The sequence below is a fragment of the Colias philodice genome, chromosome 2 (genome assembly GCF_061535455.1).
Source record: "Colias philodice isolate Cphi_HAF_F1 chromosome 2, ilColPhil1 Martin Lab GWU primary, whole genome shotgun sequence".
Lineage (NCBI taxonomy): Eukaryota > Metazoa > Arthropoda > Insecta > Lepidoptera > Pieridae > Colias > Colias philodice.
The window spans coordinates 10,789,166-10,808,789 of NC_143087.1; the positions used below are offsets into that span (position 1 = coordinate 10,789,166).

At 32.2% G+C, this 19,624-nt stretch overlaps 1 protein-coding gene across 2 annotated transcripts in view; it reads left to right on the forward strand.

The window, feature by feature from the left end:
* Positions 1-19,624, forward strand: part of LOC149490767 (uncharacterized) — a 99,204-nt gene that overhangs the window by 46,252 nt on the left and 33,328 nt on the right. For both annotated transcript variants that reach the window (XR_016317304.1, XM_089708347.1), the window contains exon 3: positions 13,640-13,743. Coding sequence is in view for 1 of the 2 variants with exons in the window: in XM_089708347.1 (XP_089564473.1) it covers positions 13,640-13,743 (104 nt within the window). In the remaining variant the exon portion in view is untranslated. The remainder of the gene's footprint in view (positions 1-13,639; positions 13,744-19,624) is intronic.

The following is a 19,624-nucleotide window of genomic DNA, read 5'->3' on the forward strand; positions in this document are numbered from 1 at the left end:
TTATGTTTCCTTACCAGCTAACTGCAATCGCATTTTAATAGGCGAATTGTATTCTGCCTGATTACAAAAAGTCCAGCAACATATATAGTTATGTTGTCTCACGTTGTAAAGATAATACATTGCTGGCATTTTGCCAATAGTCGGGATTTTTGTAGCTATTTGGCGGTCAAATGTTACCATAGCGGGATTAACAATGACCTATAAATACCATTTGTAATGATTTATTTATATCATGCGTTAAGTGCTATTTAAAAGCTTCAAGATTAATAGAGTTAGATCTGTTTTATACACAATGTTCAATTTTAATTTAGCGGGCGAATGGTACTGAAGTAAACATTTAGATGAGATTAATTACCTTGTAAGAGCACACGCTCGTAGAAATAGTTCGAATTTATATAATTACTAGCGGTCCGCCCCGGCTTCGCCCGTGGTACATATGAAAAATAGATGTTGGCCGATTCTCAGACTTACCCGATATGCACAGAAAATTTCATGAGAATCGGTCCACCCGTTTCGGAGGAGTATGCAGACTAACATTGTGACACGAGAATTTTATATATAAGATTTAAGAGTCTATTCCAGGGCTATTTAGAGTTCGTTATAAAATTTAGGCCAACATGGTTATCAATTTCATATATGTATTATATACAATGTTGTATGTATTGCCTTTAAAGTATAAGCTCGAAGAAAATTAATTTCAGTAGACATTTCTTCTTCAGTGCTTTAAGTCAAACAAGTAAGTACCTACTAAATTAAAGAATTGCTGTTGATTTGAGCACTGAAGCGTAACAATATTAAATCGATCTATATTGAAGTGACTTGGGACCGCAATCATGAACTGTATTTTGATCAAATAATATTATTGGACGGAGAAATTAGAAATCTATACGAGTGATTACGTCTTTATCGATGAAACGAAAAAGCATTTTATAAGATTGTTTATTTCTTCTTATGATTCTTTGATTGTGTGGGTTTAAAAGTTGATTGTGACCAAAATACAGTCTTGAAGATTACTATAAAAGTATATAGAGAAACATATACATATGTATGTAACTATATTGTATAATTCTGCGCGGCTTCAGTTAAATGTTTTACTTTATCTTCATCTTCTTTTGTTTTCAATATAATGTGACCTATGCCCTTCTCCGAGGTTCCATTTATAGACGGTTTATCTCAATTTGTAAAGCGGTTTATGTGTGAGCTTTCAAGAAGCTTTTCATGGACCGCTCTTATTTAATTAAAATGGTTACGTGTGTATGTGTTTTTATGGATTTTATTTGGTTCATATTTATTAGGATCGAAACTTTATTTTAATTTTTAGAATCATTAACTACTGGAACTTGCAGTGAATTAACATGCGACCCAACGTTATAAACAAAAATATTTTCAAAGGAGAGCAAGCAAAAACTTTCGTTTAAGTACATTAAAATTTAAAGTAATAAGAATAGCATTAACTGCTATTCTTATTACTTTAAATTTTAATTAACTTACATAAACGTTAAAGCGCAGTCTTGTGAAAAGATAAGAAAATGCAATTGTGTCCTAATTTCGACTTTGGTAACTGATAAAGTTGAATGTTCTAGAATTTTCCTTTGTGTGTGCCGAAAATTGTAATTGAAAATTCTGTACATAGGTAGATAATGTACTTTTTTAAGTTTACCATATATTTGTATGTGAATATGTGTTTTGATAAAGATAAATCAGTTTTACAGTTGATTATTTTGTGTACAAGCTTTCCTCATTTTAATCAGTATTAATAATAATTACTCGCAAACAACAAAAAGTCCTGGGATGGAATAAACAAGAGTGGATCTATTTTCTATCTCTATGATATAACTAAGGTATTTTAGCGGATGATTTTTCTGACATAAATGTAATTTCATACAAACAAAGCTCTCAAAAACCTAGTGACATATTCTGTGCGTCATTATTTTTGCATTAATGAATGACCCGTTTAATTACAATGAAAACCCGAGCTTTTATGATAATGATATTCGACAACAGCAGCGAAATTATGGTCGTAACGAGCGTATTTTCATTTATAAAAAAAATTGTGTTTTAAAATTCATTTTTTTGGGTATTTTGGCTGTTGGCTGTTGTAGGTAATGTAGGGATACGTGGCATATTTCTGTTTATTATTTTTTACCTGGAAAACATGCAGTTAAATGTTTTAAAAAGTTTGAACTTACTAACTGAATAATTGATTAATACCAACGGTAATTCATTTAAGTGTAGACACATACAGTAAGATAAGAATAATTTGTTGCCAGTTATAGTCGACAAACTATACAATATACACGTCATATATATATAAATCTCGTGTCACAATGTTTGTCCTCAATGGACTCCTAAAGTCCTAAACCACTTAACCGATTATAATAAAATTCGCACACCATGTGCAGTTCGATCCAACTTGAGAGATAGGATAGTTTAAAACATGTAGGTACCACAGGCGAAGCCGGGGCGGACCGCTAGTACACATATAATTTTCATACAAAATGCGTATTGAAACGCTGTACAGTGTTACATAGATCGTCTATTATTCTGTAAGCCAATTACTTAGCAGTGGACAGTGAAAGATTATGCGTACAAATCAGGTTTCCCATCGCAGATATTGTGTTGCCTGTAGCAATAATATTTCGTATTTACACCATGTAAGCTTGTTGACTGACCTACACTACTAGTACAGATAATATAACATACTAGCTTTCCATCCGTGACTTCGCCCGTTTTCAAAGAATAACCCGCATAGTTCCCGTTCCCGTGGGATTTCCGGGATAACATATCCTATGTGTTAATCCTAGTTATATATGTGTTCTAAATTTCATTATAATCGGTTCAGTGGTATTTGCGTGAAAAAGTAACACACATACATACATCCATCCTCACAAACTTTTGCGTTTATTAGTAGGATTATATTATCTGTGCCTACACTGACAATTGCATTGTGGAGTGTTTTTTTTTATTTAGGTCATCAAAGGAGGTCCCATAAAACATAACGATGTCTTTGTGGATAACGAGTGTTGTTTGAAGAGGAGACGGGTTTAATTATAGTATGTCTGTCGTCAAATATTGAAGAATTACCGCAGACGTGTTTTCAGTACAAGATTTTTAGGTTAAAATGAGTGTTCTATGGCCTAAAATTGTTATATTTGTCTATCCAATGCTATTATCATCATTAATCACCAATATTTTTCAATCGGTTATTAATGGTTATTGCAAAAGATAATATATAAAGTGTACAAACTTCATCGCTATATATCATTAAAATCACAACGATCGTCTACGAAATTTAATACGGGAAAAATATAGCGACGCTTCGAACAAAGAGTTTTAATGAATAGTACCGACAATGTTTGCGCATCGTATATCATTTTTAAAACCTAGGTAGGTATATTTTTGTGCTTTTTAAAAATGTAAAAATGTATTAATTAATCAGGTTAAATTAATTAAAGTAATGTTAGTAAATAAAAATGAAATAATCAGTATTTAATATTTATTTTAGGGTTTAAAAGCGCTCTCGGCTCTACCTATTAGAAAGTCTCCTACTATCAGGAATAAAAAATTGAGGAATGCGATCAAAAATTAAACCTAGGTACTCTCCTAGCTTAAAAATAACAACAATATACATATTATCACGTACCTACTCAAATAGCTCGAATAATGTTTTCTTCCACTGGAAGCAATAAAATGGTTTCAATAAGACGTATCGACTGCGTGCAATAAATAAAGCTGATCTCAGTGTGGGAACTCGTAGGGCAATGTAGGGCAATGGGACCTTTGTTCCCCAATCCACGTGGCTTTCTACGCAGTTTGGTTTTTACATCATTCGATTTGATGGCAATGTTGGTGACAGATAAAAAAAAGCTTAAAACGTTCTTTGTTCCTTTTTTGAAAAGTTATAATTCTAACCTCCTTGGATAAAAAAAATAAAAAGGAAAGTATTTTTTTTCTTTGGATTATTTGTGGTCTGTGAAGAAAATCTATTGTCTATACTCGAACTTTGATGTTTGTGTTCTTCTCTGATATCGCATTACCACTTCTATATTTGAAATTGGTGTTTTAGGTACAAAACTGACGTTTCGGTATTTTTGGGAACATGTCACTGTTAGTCATTTCCCTGATTGTTTGACAGTCATAATTAGGGTCGGCGATTTTGGCGGCAAGCCAAAGTTAGTGTCAGTTTTGGTCATGTCGTGCTACTTAGTGCATTTCCTGTGCTACAGGTTACCTAAATACCGAGCTACATAAACTGTTTTTATTGGACAACTGAATTTAAAGGTTTACTGCCTCATGCCTGTACTGCGAGGTTTATTATTGCAATATGAGTGTCTGGATTTTTGAAGGAAAGATTAGGAGGCAGATGCGTTGCAAGGAAGAAAATAAACATTTTTGAATTAATACAACTGTAATAATAGTACCTAATTCGTATTCTTCAATATAACGAAGCAAGAGAACTTTATTTTTAAATCTTTGTAAACATAGTTAATGTTATTTTTTTTTGTTAACCAACTTATTATAGCAATTGGGGTCTCTGCAAGAGTTTCTTTTATACTATACTAATTTTCCGAATTTCCGCCCGCGGCTTCGCCCGCTTTGTCTAAAACCTAATAAATTATACACTAAAACCTTCCTCTTAAATCACTCTATCTATTAAAAAAAACCGCATCAAAATCCGTTGCGTAGTTTCAAAGATTTAAGCATACATATGAACATAGAGACAGAGAAAGCGACTTTGTCTTGATACATGTCTGTGGTCTTATACTATGTAGTGATGTTACATATGATTGGGTAAAACTCCATCAAACATATCAAAAACACTAGATCACAAAGGAAATTTTAAAAGGCAAAGATACACATTCGACATTCGCTTTTCAATTGGAATTGCTTTCAAAACTATGTACTACATAATAGCAGCTAGGGTTCGCTTTTATGCATGTCTTTTACAATTTGAAGCTAAACATTTTCAATTTAAGCTAAAAATACTAAAACAAATCGAATTTATTGAGCGTTTAGTATCTATTACATGAAACAAGAAACTTGTTAATAAAAATAATGAAAATGTGTTGTTGACAAATTGAATTACCTATTTTTGTTTATTTTGTTACCGTAACGTTTTTTTATCGACATTTTGTCATTATTTTGAACCTTAATGTTACCGCGCACCCACAAACAGATTTATCCTGTAAAATTAAAACGTCCTGTAATAAACACGTCATACATCATTAGAATAATGATTAAAGGCGCTCCTTAATTTGGTGGGATTATCACGCTCGTAAATCATCATTACTAATTAACACATGACACCACAGATAATAAAAAGGGTTAGAGACAAATTGTCCATGGAATAGAGTATGACTATGATTTAAGGAATAGTTACGTCGTTGAATGTTTAATGTTCTTTTAATGTTAAATCTTTTGATGAATGTTTTATTTAATTGAAATTATTACGTTTTTAAGTTGTTACAATAACTTGCAAAGGCCGGAATTTAAGGATTTTTTGTTATCATTCCGCGATGTTTTCCTATAATAGTTTCTATGTTATTTTCTAACACACGCACAGGTAGACAAAATGAGTATAATTGTTGAAAGTTTCATGATCGTCCAGAATTTCATGAATGCATTTTAGAATTAAAATTTCCATGGTACGTACAGAATTCATCCATACACTTATATAATAGTTAGTATTATATAGGTCAAGAACATGTAACAACATTATAGAAATGCGCGCTCGTTTCTATTCGATTTTTCGATAAACATCATTTTCGCGGCTTATACATTGCCATAAATAAATTTCCATCGAAAAAGCGCTATAAATTGCGGATAAAATATCGTTTGAGTGCTTCATACAAAACACTAATCTATATTTACGTTTCGATGTAGCGCTTGAAACGACAATTTGTTTTATGAATGTATTGCGTTATATTTTTTTTAAATACACTTAACATATTTTACTCTCTAAAATACAGTCTCTAATTGAAGTCTAGATCGCTTTAGTTTAGCATTTTTTTGTTTCATTACATGATAGAGCTGTAGCTTGTCATCAAAATTTTTTAGTAGATATTTTAATTCATTAATTATGCTAAACTATAGAGGAAAGTAAAAAAGCTTAGCCTTTTTTGCATGCGGTTAACTAAATTAAAAATGTAATTTATAATTATTTTAATCAACTTGTTTCCCGGCAGACTGTTGTTCTGCCCCTTTTTTTTCTCTCAATACGTACCTTCCTTGTTCTCGAATTTTACTAAACAACACATTTGGCGATTCATTTAGAAGTATACTTCGTTAGTTTGTTTAAAATAGTAATAATAAAATAATTATTAGTATTAACCATGTAATTAGTTCTTATCAAACGCGAATGAAATGCAAGATATCAGAATAATTGAACAATTTCTTTCACAACGATCGCGTGATATTACTTAATAATCCTATATTTTAGTGCTTTCTGGGCCAAGGCTAGGTGGTAAATATTTAGGGCAAAGGTTACAAGGTACTATGTGCATATTCGAGGTTATATAAGACCTTTTACACTGTTTAAGGTAAGAGTTTCGTAATGAAATAGAAATTAAAGCATTTAGGAATTAAAGGCGAATATATGTGAATACTAAAATTACCGTTTTCACTGAACGATCGTCTGTGATATATGTGTAAAGTCTTTAAATTCCAATAATTATTCCTAATACAAAATAGAAGCGTTATTTACTAATGGCTTATGGATCGATTTCTTATATTAATTAAATTAAGGACTAAAACCTTTGAGAACATCTTCATTTTCATAGAAATTAGAGCAATTATTTATTATAAAGTTATTACCATATCTCTTTAGGGTTAGTGATAAGTATGTAAATGTTATTTCCTTATGCACCCGTTAGGTTTAGGTTTAGATAAATTTATTTCAAAGGCTACCTACGCAATGCGATAACTTCAAATTAGTATAAGATCATCTAATTTCCATTCACATGCAATTCATACCTTAACTTCGCTTTGAATTTGACACCACTAACCTTAAATAACGTAGTAACTAGGTATTTAGTAATCTGTGGTAAACCTTTCAACGACATATCCCCATAGAAATTTGGAACGCGTTACATATTCACAGGTAACCTAGGTATACAAATATACATATAGGTATGCTATCTTGTACTCGACACACTTCGCCAGTGTATACAGACCTTAATGAATTCCGAAGGTTGGAACTTGGGTATGAAAACGGTTGACGTCTTTACAATTTACAAGGCTTTTCTGAAGCGTTTCTTTGTAATTTTTTGAATGACTGTGTTGTTCCACAGATGTATACGTAAAGTTTATGTTGTTTACGGTTCGTTATTGTTACAAAATAATAAAGAAATCAATTACATTTGCGTAATAATTTTTATTTAAAGCATATTTTATATGATAAAATATTATTGAAAATTGTCATTGCGACATTATGTAGAGAAGAAATGTTCGCATTTATTATTAACCTTTCGAATGTTTTACAAGGAACTTTTACAGAGTATTTTGCGGGCTCGTCTCAGTACGAATATTCCGGTAAATATTAAATTATCTATTTCGACGGTTCAAACGTGCTTCTGTAGGAAGTCTTGTTTGTGTTTCAGTTTGCTATAAAGATAGTTTATATGAATATTCGATTCCTTTATGAATTAATTCTAAAGTACAGTAGAACACCGATTATCCGAATTAATTGGAACCGGGGATAAACAGACATAGATACTAGTGTTCTTCCCTCAAGCTTTCCAGCGATTTCCAACTCGTTACAACTAAAGAAAACAAAGATTACATGGGTTTAATTTTTTATATTACGCTAAGGACCGATTTGGATAATTGCCGATTTTGTTGATCGGCGTTCGTATAAACGGCGCTCTACTATATTCAATTAAACATATATCACCAATCTTCAAAAAAATTTACACTACAAAAACAACGGTTAACTAAATACTAACGACCATAGATTATATCACAAAATCCCCCTTATGTTCCCGTCACTTTAAATGCTCGATTAAAGGACAGACAAACAAATCGCGAACCACTTTATACGTCAGCACGCCATTACGCAGGTGGGGTGGGACAGACAGACATTCTGTTGTAATTTTAGATACGGTAAGTTTTCCTTGTTTAAATTTTGTGTTTAACTATTCAACTTAATTTAAGCTGAGATATTCATAGTTATTGTTTTATTTAAAAATAAATAATAAATAAATAAATATTATAGGACATTCTTACACAAATCGACCTAGTCCCACAGTAAGCTCAATTAAGGCTTGTGTTGTGGGTACTTGGCGACGATAAATATAATATTTAATAAATACATATATAGATAATAACACCCAGACTCAAGAACAAATAATTGAGTTCATCTCACAAATATTTGCCCTGACCGGGGATCGAACCCGGGACCGTCGCGTCGGCTCAGTAGGCAGTTACTTTACCACTGCGCCAACCGCGTCGTCATGTACAAAAATGTACTTAATTATAATTCGTTTTGTTTTCATTATCTTTTAGATATCGGATTAATATTAGAGTAGCAATTCGTTTTCCTTGTCTTTTCATATTTTATTATAATATTGTAAACCCTAAATATTGTATAAAAGATGTTTGTTGTTCTTCTACAAATAAACGTTGCTTGTATTCGGTAAATAGATTTACTGAGGCAATAAACGTCAATATTCTTTATCAAACCACTGTCACCTGATTTCATACAAAAACGTAACAAAAAATCACAACAAATAAAAATATACTTTTGTCTTGTGCCTCACTTACCTTACATACCTATTCTCATTTGACTTTGTATGTATGTATGTATGTTGACGATGGATGTACCCAACTTTCAAACAGGATAGACTAACCATTAGAGATAAAAGCTTCCTACTACCGACATCATGATTAATGATCGTAACTCCTAGCTCTTACACTATCTTCCTATTTATTAACAATATGGTTAATGATTCGACTCTTACACTATACTATTGGCTCTAACACACGCTCTTAGACTACAAAACGGCACGATTTTGCTCACCAGAAGCAAATTCTTATTTACTTACACCATGATTAATGATTGGACTCTTACACTTAACCCAAAAGCACTTACTCACAAGCTATTAGACTATAAACTATTTACAGGCACCATACCTATACCGATTCGACTTAACTCCTAGAATCCAAAAAACTCTTACACTATACCCACAAGCTCTTATTCATATATAGTCACACAATGATTAATGATTTGACTCCTATACTATACCCTACAACTTAAAGCTCTTATACTTTACGCCCAAGCTCTTACACTACAAAGCGGCACGATTCCGATCGCCGGAAGCGCCATCATGTCATGTTCCGTTCGTCACGCGCGTGCGCACTTTGATAGCCAATTTATACCTACTATGTAACTATCGATGAATAAACATTAATTTTATGGCCAAATAAATCGATCATTATGCGGTTATAACTATTAAAATTTACTTTTAGCGATGCTTATTTCGTGGTTATTGCAAGTGGTTATGTATTAAGTTTTAAGCGTAGAGTGAACGGATACTTAGTTTTGCTGTTTACTACCTACTAGGGAAGCGCGTACCATCTTCGCAGATTCTCAGACCGCACATCCTTAGCTTTACATCAGGCGAGGTTGTGGTCAAGCGCTTCGCTATCTACAATAAAAAAAATGTTTTAATATACCACGAAAAATCGTCCAAGATGTAAGTAAGTATTAAAAATCGATAAAAATCAAAGCCCTATAAAAGCTCTCAAAAGACACTCCAACTCCAGTTTCCTGCGTAGACGTGCGTAGAATATTACAACTTTGGCCAAAAATCTTTTGCTTATCGCGTAAAAACATTATTGTTTTCACTTTTCATTACTAGTTTGTAGCTTCGGCATCTCTCACTTTTTCGTTGGGCTGTTAATAAGTAGGTACCTAGAGTAACATATGAATACTAACTTTTTAATGTTATCTATGGTAATATTATAAAACTCTAGAGTTTGTTTGTTTGTTTGAACGCGCTAATCTCGGGAACTACTGGTTCGATTTGAAAAATTCTTTCGGTGTTAGTTAGATAGCCCATTTATCGAGGAAGGCTATAGGATATAATATATCATCACGCTAAGACAAACAGGAGCGAAGCACTGCGGGTAAAACCGCGGGGAACAGCTAGTCTGTAATAAAAAGTTGGTACAATTACTTACCCACATAAGTAAAGTGCTTAAATATGATTTAACGCATACAAAATATTTGAGCGAGTCATTTCCTATTTGATGGTTCTACCCTAAGGAAAGAGGAAATTAAAAGATTTTATCTTTTTTCGGTGCATAATGCACTAAAAGTATCCGTTACGATTACTTTTTAATATGATTTATGATGCCTATAATAATCGAAAACGATTAAAAAATTATCATTTTTGATGACCAGTATGTAGTTAGGTATGTAATTTACATACATAGGTAGTTTTTACATTTGAAAATATGTATTTTGATCATAAAATTTATTGTTGAATAAATATTTTTAATTCTTGATAAATTCTATTTCTATTCGTAGTTACAGATTAATGTTTCCTACGTTAAGTTAAGAATTTAATATAATATGAATTTAAGTTAAGAATTAATTTGTAATAATTTTCTAAATAACATCAAAGAGAAAATTCACATTGAGTTATGTTTTCAATTTGTAACTTAAGTATAATTAATCTCCCGGGACTGTTAAAAGCTGTCATTAAATATTTAAGGGAACATTAAACTTTGACGACTAGAGATAAGATTCTAGAGAATAAACGAATACTACATAGACAACAGTTTGATGAACTTAATAATATGTATTACCTACGTATATATATTTACTAGCGGTCCGCCCCGGCTTCGCCCGTGGTACATATGAAAAATAGATGTTGGCCGATTCTCAGACTTACCCGATATGCACAGAAAATTTCATGAGAATCGGTCCACCCGTTTCGGAGGAGTATGCAGACTAACATTGTGACACGAGAATTTTATATATAAGATTAGTTATTATTATTTTATTTTTCGCATAAATATATAATATTCCTACTATTATTATAATAGAAAATCGGTACAGGTACCTTCTAGGGAAGCGCGTACCATCTTAGACCACATCTCAGCTTAACATCAGGCGAGATTGTGGTCAAGCTCTTCCCTATCGACAATAAAAAAAAATCAATCTAAATGTTACTGACATAATGAAAAATATAATAGAAAAAAAATTGTTGTGGTTTGCTTGCGTTGCTTTTAAATTCGTTTGTCATTTTATTCATTGAGAACCTGTGTTGAGAACTGAGTGTTTTTTAATGGATACTTGTATAGTATGTTTCTATATCGTTTATTATGTAAAGTATTTCATTTTCCTCTCCAAACCGTGTTCTGATCTTCCTGTGTAGAGATAGAGTTAAGAGTAGGTCATAAAATTCAACGTAATTAAAGACAAGCCTAATTAACTTAAAAATGCATTAAAATAGCAAAACAACGTAAAATTTTCCCATTTATTCATTTAATCGATATTGTAAGCTTTTCATATCTGTAAACATGCAAGCTGTTCCAAGCCAAATGGCTCACGCGTCAGTTCAGAAGTTGGACGGAACGATTTATCTGGCTTCCAGTGTGAAATAGTTGGAAAACTCATATTGTATTGGACATAAAACGAATCTGTATCTACGTTTACAGAAAGTGGAGCATCGTATATTTTAAATTTCATTTTGAACTGTTATATTACTGAAATTAAATAAGAAAATTATGAACTGCTAAAGGTGCATTGTTTGCAAAGATAAATAATAGAATTCTCTTGAAAATTTCATTTTAAAAATTACTTTATTTAATACTAGCTTTCCGCCCGCGGCTTCGCCCGCGTTTTCAGAGAAAAACCCGTTCCCGTAGGATTTCCGGGATAAAACCTATCCTATGTCCTTTCTCGGGTATCAAAATATATCTATACCAAATTTAATGCAAATTGGTTCAGTAGTTCAGGCGTGATTGAGTAACAGACAGACAGACAAAAGTTACTTTCGCATATACATATAATATTAGTATGGATTATCAGTGTGAATGTAATATTCTTTAATGTTTAACAAAAAAATTCCGAACGAAAAATACACATAATACGTACGATTGTTTCTATTGTTTCGCTGTTTTAAAAAATATACTAAAGAAGACGATGAAGAGAAGGTCATCTGTTTTGATAAAACGAAGAAAATAGTTACATAGCGGTTTCTTGTAAATAAATAAATTAAATAGTTAATACTAGCGGTCCGCCACGGCTTCGCCCGTGGTACATATTTACGTTTTCTTGTAGATATTGATCCATTCTATAATACCGTAGAACATTCTTTTGTTCTATCTTCAATAGATTCCGCAGCGCACGCGATGTCAGAATTTTTATTAAGGAATTTTTTACACATTGGGTTACATTCCTTTTTACACATTGGGTTACTTCCATTTTTGGTAAGGATCTCTAATTTTTTTGAAAATGCAATATAGCCTATGTTGCTCAGTGAAGATGCAGCTTTCTAATGGTGAAAGAATATTTGAAATCAGTCCAGTAGTTTATGCGTGAAAAACATACATACATACATACATAATTACAAACCTTTCCTCTTTATAATATTATATATAGTATTTAGAAGTAAAGATTATATTAATGCTTTGATACTCGATCCCTTGACTATAAACTTGTTAATTATGAACTAAGAAATATTAGTTGAGCGACTAATGTAAAGAGACGATGAAGAAAATGTAGCTTAATTAAGATCTTAGTTTACTTAAACTAAATATAACTTAATTGGAGTTTTAATTAGAACTTGAGTGGGAGCTGTAAGTTTTTGTTTAATGAGGTACAAAAGTAATTTTATGGATATTGACTGAAACATAAATTGTCTCTATCTATTTGCCTGTGACTTTGAAAATTTAGTTTTTGTCTCGAGGTACAACCAGCTTTTTGTTATTTAAGATTAACGAGTCTTAACATATACATATTATCATCACTCTACATTGTTAAAGTTTCAAACGCCTGTTGAAACATTATATCATTTTTGCACTTCTGTCACTAATTAGAGCTCGTCGAATGTGATGACAATGACAGTGTGCAAAGTGATAGTTTTTTTTAATACTCTGTAATTGTGTATTTATTCACTACTAGCGGTCTGCCCCGGCTTCGCCCGTGGTACATATTTCGCAATAAAAAGTAGCCTATATCCTTTCTCGGGTATCAAAATATCACCATACCAAATTTCATGCAAATTGGTTCAGTAGTTTAGGCGTGATTGAGTAACAGACAGACAGACAGAGTTACTTTCGCATTTATAATATTAGTATGGATATAGATATTTATTCGAAATGAAGAGTGCCGATTCTAATACCGGTAAATCTCATTCGTACGAATATGCAAAGCACCTGTATAGGACAACATTTGCATTTCTTTCTGCTTGAGTTTGCAAACATTCGTAGTTTGTACGAATGTTCGATACCGAGTTTGCCAGCATGATTTATCAGCATTTGAATGATTTTTTGTTTCTTTGTCGCGTTTAAAAGATAACTAAAAAAAACAGTAAAAATATGTGTTCTGAGATATCGAACAATGAGGAATAAACTTAATGTTTTTGAATATTTTTTTTATTCAATTATAAAATTATTTGATATTTTGCAGATGTACAGGAGTGAACCACTGCAGCTTCGTGCTGGCAGAAGATTTCCCGCCTTCAAAGAAATGGGCACCAGGTGTCGTGTTCATCAAATACGCTTGTTTTGATGGTAAGACCTTTTGTTTATTGTTTTAAGGGCCGATTTTCAATGCTTGGATAAAACTTATTCGTCGAATAATGTATAAAACTAACCATTTTTAAAACGTATTCTAATTGGCCGTATTTGACAGTTTACGTGACATTTTAATATTATCGTGTAATACTTTATTGGACGGATAAGTTTTGTCCAAGCATTGAAAAATCGGCCCTTAATAGATAATACTTTGGATCAATGCAATGGCGCAATATATAATCGAAAAAAGCTTGTAATTTGATAAAGGATCTTCTCACATTTCCTTTCCTACCAGGTTGCCTGGCAGAGGTTGCTGTGTAGCAATAAGGCTGCGTATTGTTCAAAATTTTTGTACCTTATTAGATTGTACTACATTTCCTTCATTGTTAAAATAAATAAATAAATAATGAGGGGGCCTAGGCTTACATAAAATGCGGTAATAGGAGTTTTATATAAAATGCGGTAACAGGCGTATTTATAATTTTTTTAAGAAATATTTAACGCAACTGTGAAATGAGATTAATAAAGTCTGACGTCTGTCTAGCCGTCAACTGTTGGATATTATAATTTACAGCGAATCTTATAACGAATATATAAAAATGAATCGCAAAATGTGTTGGTAAGCGCATAACTCGAGAACGGCTGAACCGATTTCGATAATTCTTTTTTTATTGTATTCCTTGAAGTACGAGGATGGTTTTTATGTAGAGAAAACGTAAATATTATGTACCACGGGCGAAGCCGGGGCGGACCGCTAGTAACGAATAATAATTATTACACTGTGTAATAAAAGACGCGGGTTGGATTCGCTTTATGATTTAATGTGTTCTAGTTTGTTACATTTTTTAAAATCATTTCGATAGAAATGACTTTTCGACTCTTATCAAGCTGTGGATTTATATTTTGAGTTTCTCATACGCCGAATTATCCATTATAAACAGTCAAGAAGAAAAGAAATCATAATCATATTGCTGCTGTCAATTATTTACTTAACCTGCCCACGCTACCACGGTTCAAGACAAGACATTAGTCTTTGGTTAGATTACATATGATAATAGAATGCAAAACAATAACATAAACAAAAACGTTTTATTAGTTATCAAAAATACATAAATTCACTTGATTACCAATATAATTTGTCACTTTCTATTAAAGTTATAAGCATTCTCTATATTAGAGACTCTCCATACCATGTAGACATTAAAGTACACTTAAAATTTTAGGAGCTTTATAAGCTACGTATCGAAGAAACTACGCTATGTTGTAAAGTAACACGTAGGTACATAATCTTATATATAAAATTCTCGTGTCACAATGTTAGTCTGCATACTCCTCCGAAACGGGTGGACCGATTCTCATGAAATTTTCTGTGCATATCGGGTAAGTCTGAGAATCGGCCAACATCTATTTTTCATATGTACCACGGGCGAAGCCGGGGCGGACCGCTAGTACATATATATTTTACACTATGAACCCTCAAAACCATAACACTACTTTTCGGCTACTCCTATGTCGCTTGGGTCACTAAGATCCGTGGAACTGAAGCGTGAAATCGATTCGTCTATCAATATTAGACAGATGCGATATATTTGTGACGTCACGCCTATCTAAACCGCGCCATGTGTCGGTTATTCGTATAGAAATCAATTGTTGTTTTTAATGGAACACCCCCTATTTATAATGCGTGAAATGCCCTTATTATGTTTATTATCATAGCAAAGTGAACGATGTGAATCATTTAAATTTCGATAATGGCTATGATTATTACGTTCGATCCAGTGTATGCTGTTATTATGGTTTACAGTTATAGAGAAAATTGTTGTGCTGTGAGCGTGGATTCATTTTCATTACTCAGTAATTACAATACACAATGGCTCTTCTATATATTATACCTACATCTATTATGCTCTACATTATCAACGGTTTATTTTCTATTCCAGTGTAGGGAAATATTGACCTTCTTGTTTTTATTGAAAACTAATTGGTACTACAATCGTTGAGCCCAAACGAAAAGTATTACTGAAACGAATCAAAGAAAACTATCGGTCGCATTTATCTGACAATATTTCCTAAAAAGCGGGATCATACAAATTGATTTACCCAGCCTTTGTTCCGAGTTCCTCCTTATCCACTGCGTCACATCCCTGGAGATTTCCTCAATGGGCCGCAAACGGACACGTGTCTGAATCCTTCGTTAGGGGCCAGTTTGAGCCGCGCGCAGTGGAGGGTTAAGACGAGTTTATTCACTCGTTGGCTTACAACGTGTTGTAATTAGGTTAAAACTGATGATTGTTTTTGGATAATAAGGCATTTTATAAATGGACGATAGTTATTACATATAAGAAGAAGTTACGTACCTACGTGCTCTACAATAAAATAATAAAAAATATGTTTTATTTACATTTGACACAGGATTTTATGTAACTGAAATATTATTAATTTTATAGATTTATAGCGTTGTCCTTATATTTTTTATACCTACTGATTTTTCAGGCATTTATTCTTTAGTTAGGCAGGTATTCTTTTATTAAAAATTAAAAATAAATCCCGTTGCTTATCCGGTTCAAAATTATATTTACATAATATGTTGAACAATAGTAATTTAAAATTTTATTTGTCAACACCATTAACACGAACAAATCAATAAACTATTAACAATTACACCCTGAAGAATACTTTTAATTTAATTGTATCTAACATTTTGCACACGTATCGTGTTTCAAGGGAATAAAGGGCACTTTAAAAACAAATGTACAACTGCAGTGGGTCATTGCAATGAAAATAAAAGCTATATTCCTTTGGGAATTGCACGTATCGTTTCAACATCGATCCACCAGCGTAAAGAGAGCTCTCGTATTCAATGCAGTGCGAATTATTTATGGGAGATCTAGATGTTGGTATGAAGAGGGAGGTCAAGTTAAAATGGTTATCGATATATGGTATTTTACCCCAAAATACTTTATTTAGGGTGTTGATGTGACACTATTGTGATCGACACGTGCATGTCGTTACAATGGAAATCACGATTTTGTGTGAAATCGCAAGTTTGGTGCAGTTTTGCTTCAATGGGTAGTGGTCTTTTGTATTTATGTTTGTTTGTTTCTATATTTTTGGATTATCCGGGGCTTATGTCATGGAAGAATATATATTATTGTGCTTTCGTGCTTATGCAATATTAAAAAGAACTATACAGTATGAGTTACATTGTTAAAATGAGTGTAAAAATATTGGTATTGCCATGCTGTTTTATCTTACATTTTAATGCGTTTGTTTTCAGATTTAAGTCGCAATTCGATTTATTTATCATTTAAATATTGGAAGCCCTCATTTATTTACTCCGAGTACTCGATCACACATTCATAATATAATTAACAATAGGTACATTACTCCAGTCACAAATATTATCTCTCTTCACTTGCAGTTTTCCCATAAAACTATCCTATTGCAAGTCGCTATCTAAAATAGGATCTATACAATTGTTATTAACTTTTCGGTATATCTTTAATACTCCGTTGGGAAGCGTTTAGATATCGACGTTTAAGCGGATTAAATTATCTGCGGTTATGTATCGGTATTAGTAAATGGATGTTAGTCAAAGCGAATTTAGCCTTGGATCTAGTTGTGGGGCTTTAAACGACACATTAATTATTATAATAATGTATTCATATTTCGTACTAAAGCGGAACAAGTAAAGGATTATATTCTTCATTGCTTACTAAAAATTTAGTTCACATAATATGTTTATATATGTTAATTTAATAATAATGAATCAAGACAAAACCTCTTCTTCTAAACTATTTAAACATCATCTAAATTTCTATTGAAATGTTATGGATTGAGAATAGTATAAATTTTCCCAATTGTATGATCCCTTCAATGCTGAAACGAAAGAAATTACCTATTTGAAAGCCCAAAGATAAATCCGCACACGATAATAGCCTTTGTAAAACCTTACCTTCATTCATTCAATATTTTCAACAAAAACAATTTTCCTTTTCAATAATCCGAATATTTTTCACAAAGAAATAATTTCACGCTTCACTTTGATAGAATGAAAATTGCTGTTAACTTTCAATTCAGCTGATTCTAACAAGTTCTTAACTCCTTTATCATTCTGCTAAAGGTAAGTGGATATTGCTCTGCGGTCGTTGACCCCGCCTGAAATAATAAAGGCCCTTATTTAAGGGTCAATGTTAGTATAACGCGAATTCGTGTTTGATTTTCAATGTTCCCTTAAGTACCTATCGCGTTTACACAGGTCGTTGAAAGATAACATAAAATATTAATGCTATAATATAGCAAGGTTTTCATATTTTGAATAGTACAGAATCATGTAAAAACAATTAAAGAGTAGGCTTTCTATGTACATTAACACGAAAGTCAGCAATGCCTCCGAGCTTCATTTTCGCGCCAAATCTTAATATATATAAATCTCGTGTTTGTCCTCAATGGACTCCTAAACCACTTAACCGATTATAATAAAATTCGCACACCACGTGCAGTTCGATCCAACTTGAGAGATAGGATAGTTTAAAACATGTAGGTACCACGGGCGAAGCCGGGGCGGACCACTAGTTGTGGTATATATTTTTTTCAACACTAATTTTTCTTTTGCTAAATTTGTTTTTACTCTTCTGTGTTTGCAACTTAGGGCAATCCTGATCTAATAATTTTTGTTTCTATAAATCCTTAGAAATTCTAACACGTTTGGCTGAGCATAATTATTTTATACCTGAAGAGAACGTCTTCAAGAGATAAATACGTAATACCACAGACTAAGTAATACAAAATATTGCAATAAGGCTCAAGTCGGTGAAATATTTTCCCGTGTTTCAGTAACTAGAGATTTATAATCCTAATCCTTCCAAAATTGCATTAGATACGCCGCGTGTGTGTCGTTTAACCTAGAAAACGCGTAAACCCATTTGCCAAATGCGTACCTGAGTTGTAAAGAAAATTGAATGCTGGTTTAAATTCATCGTTTAAAATTTAAATGGTGAAGTTTGTATAAAATTATAGTTTGTTTAGTTTAATTCAATTTGGAACTAATTTGGTTTGATTTCATTTGATTTTGTAACGATGTTGTAAATGCTTTTCTGTGTTTTCTCGTTGGTTTTCTGATGATATTAAATGTAGAGTTTTTTTTTTATAATAATAAATAAAAAATTGCTGCATTGTACATTTTTAACTGTAAAAATAAGCAGACATGAAACCCTTTTACTCTATTACGTTGTTTTTTAAGGAAAGAGTTTTAAGAAAATTTATATACCTACGAAGAAAGTAGTTTTTTTATAAATCCAAGGGCGTTAAAAGGTCACGGTTATTCGGATAATGATATCATGAAATACTTGATTGCGTGGTATGATGAAAACTCGGTGAAAGCTGCGGGAAAACATTTTCGTGTTTCGTTCAAAAAATAAATGGTTGTGTTTAAAACGCAAAAGCTATATTGCAGCTTATTTTTCGTAAGTAATTTTCATATTTTTCAACATCTTTTATTAATTTTCGTTCTAGTTACTTATGTCGAAGATGATATTATAAGTATGTAGGTACTTATGTAGTACCTACTGCTTATGTTTAACTTTTGGTATTTATTCTAACTATTAGTGTATATTGTCAGTGGCTTATTTACATTGTTAAATATTTACTGTAAAATAAGCTGTAAGATACCTTTTAAATATAGGTAAAATAAACAGATCTTATTTTGTACAGAATGAGAAAAATTTAACGTAAACAATCTTGCGACATGCTATTGGTTGAAAACTTAAATAGCTCAAAAATTCGAATCACGCGTGTCTCATAACACACTGTGCATTTTATAAGAACCACGACAAATTTCTTCGGCATTTATAAACAAACACCGACCGATTAATTTGTA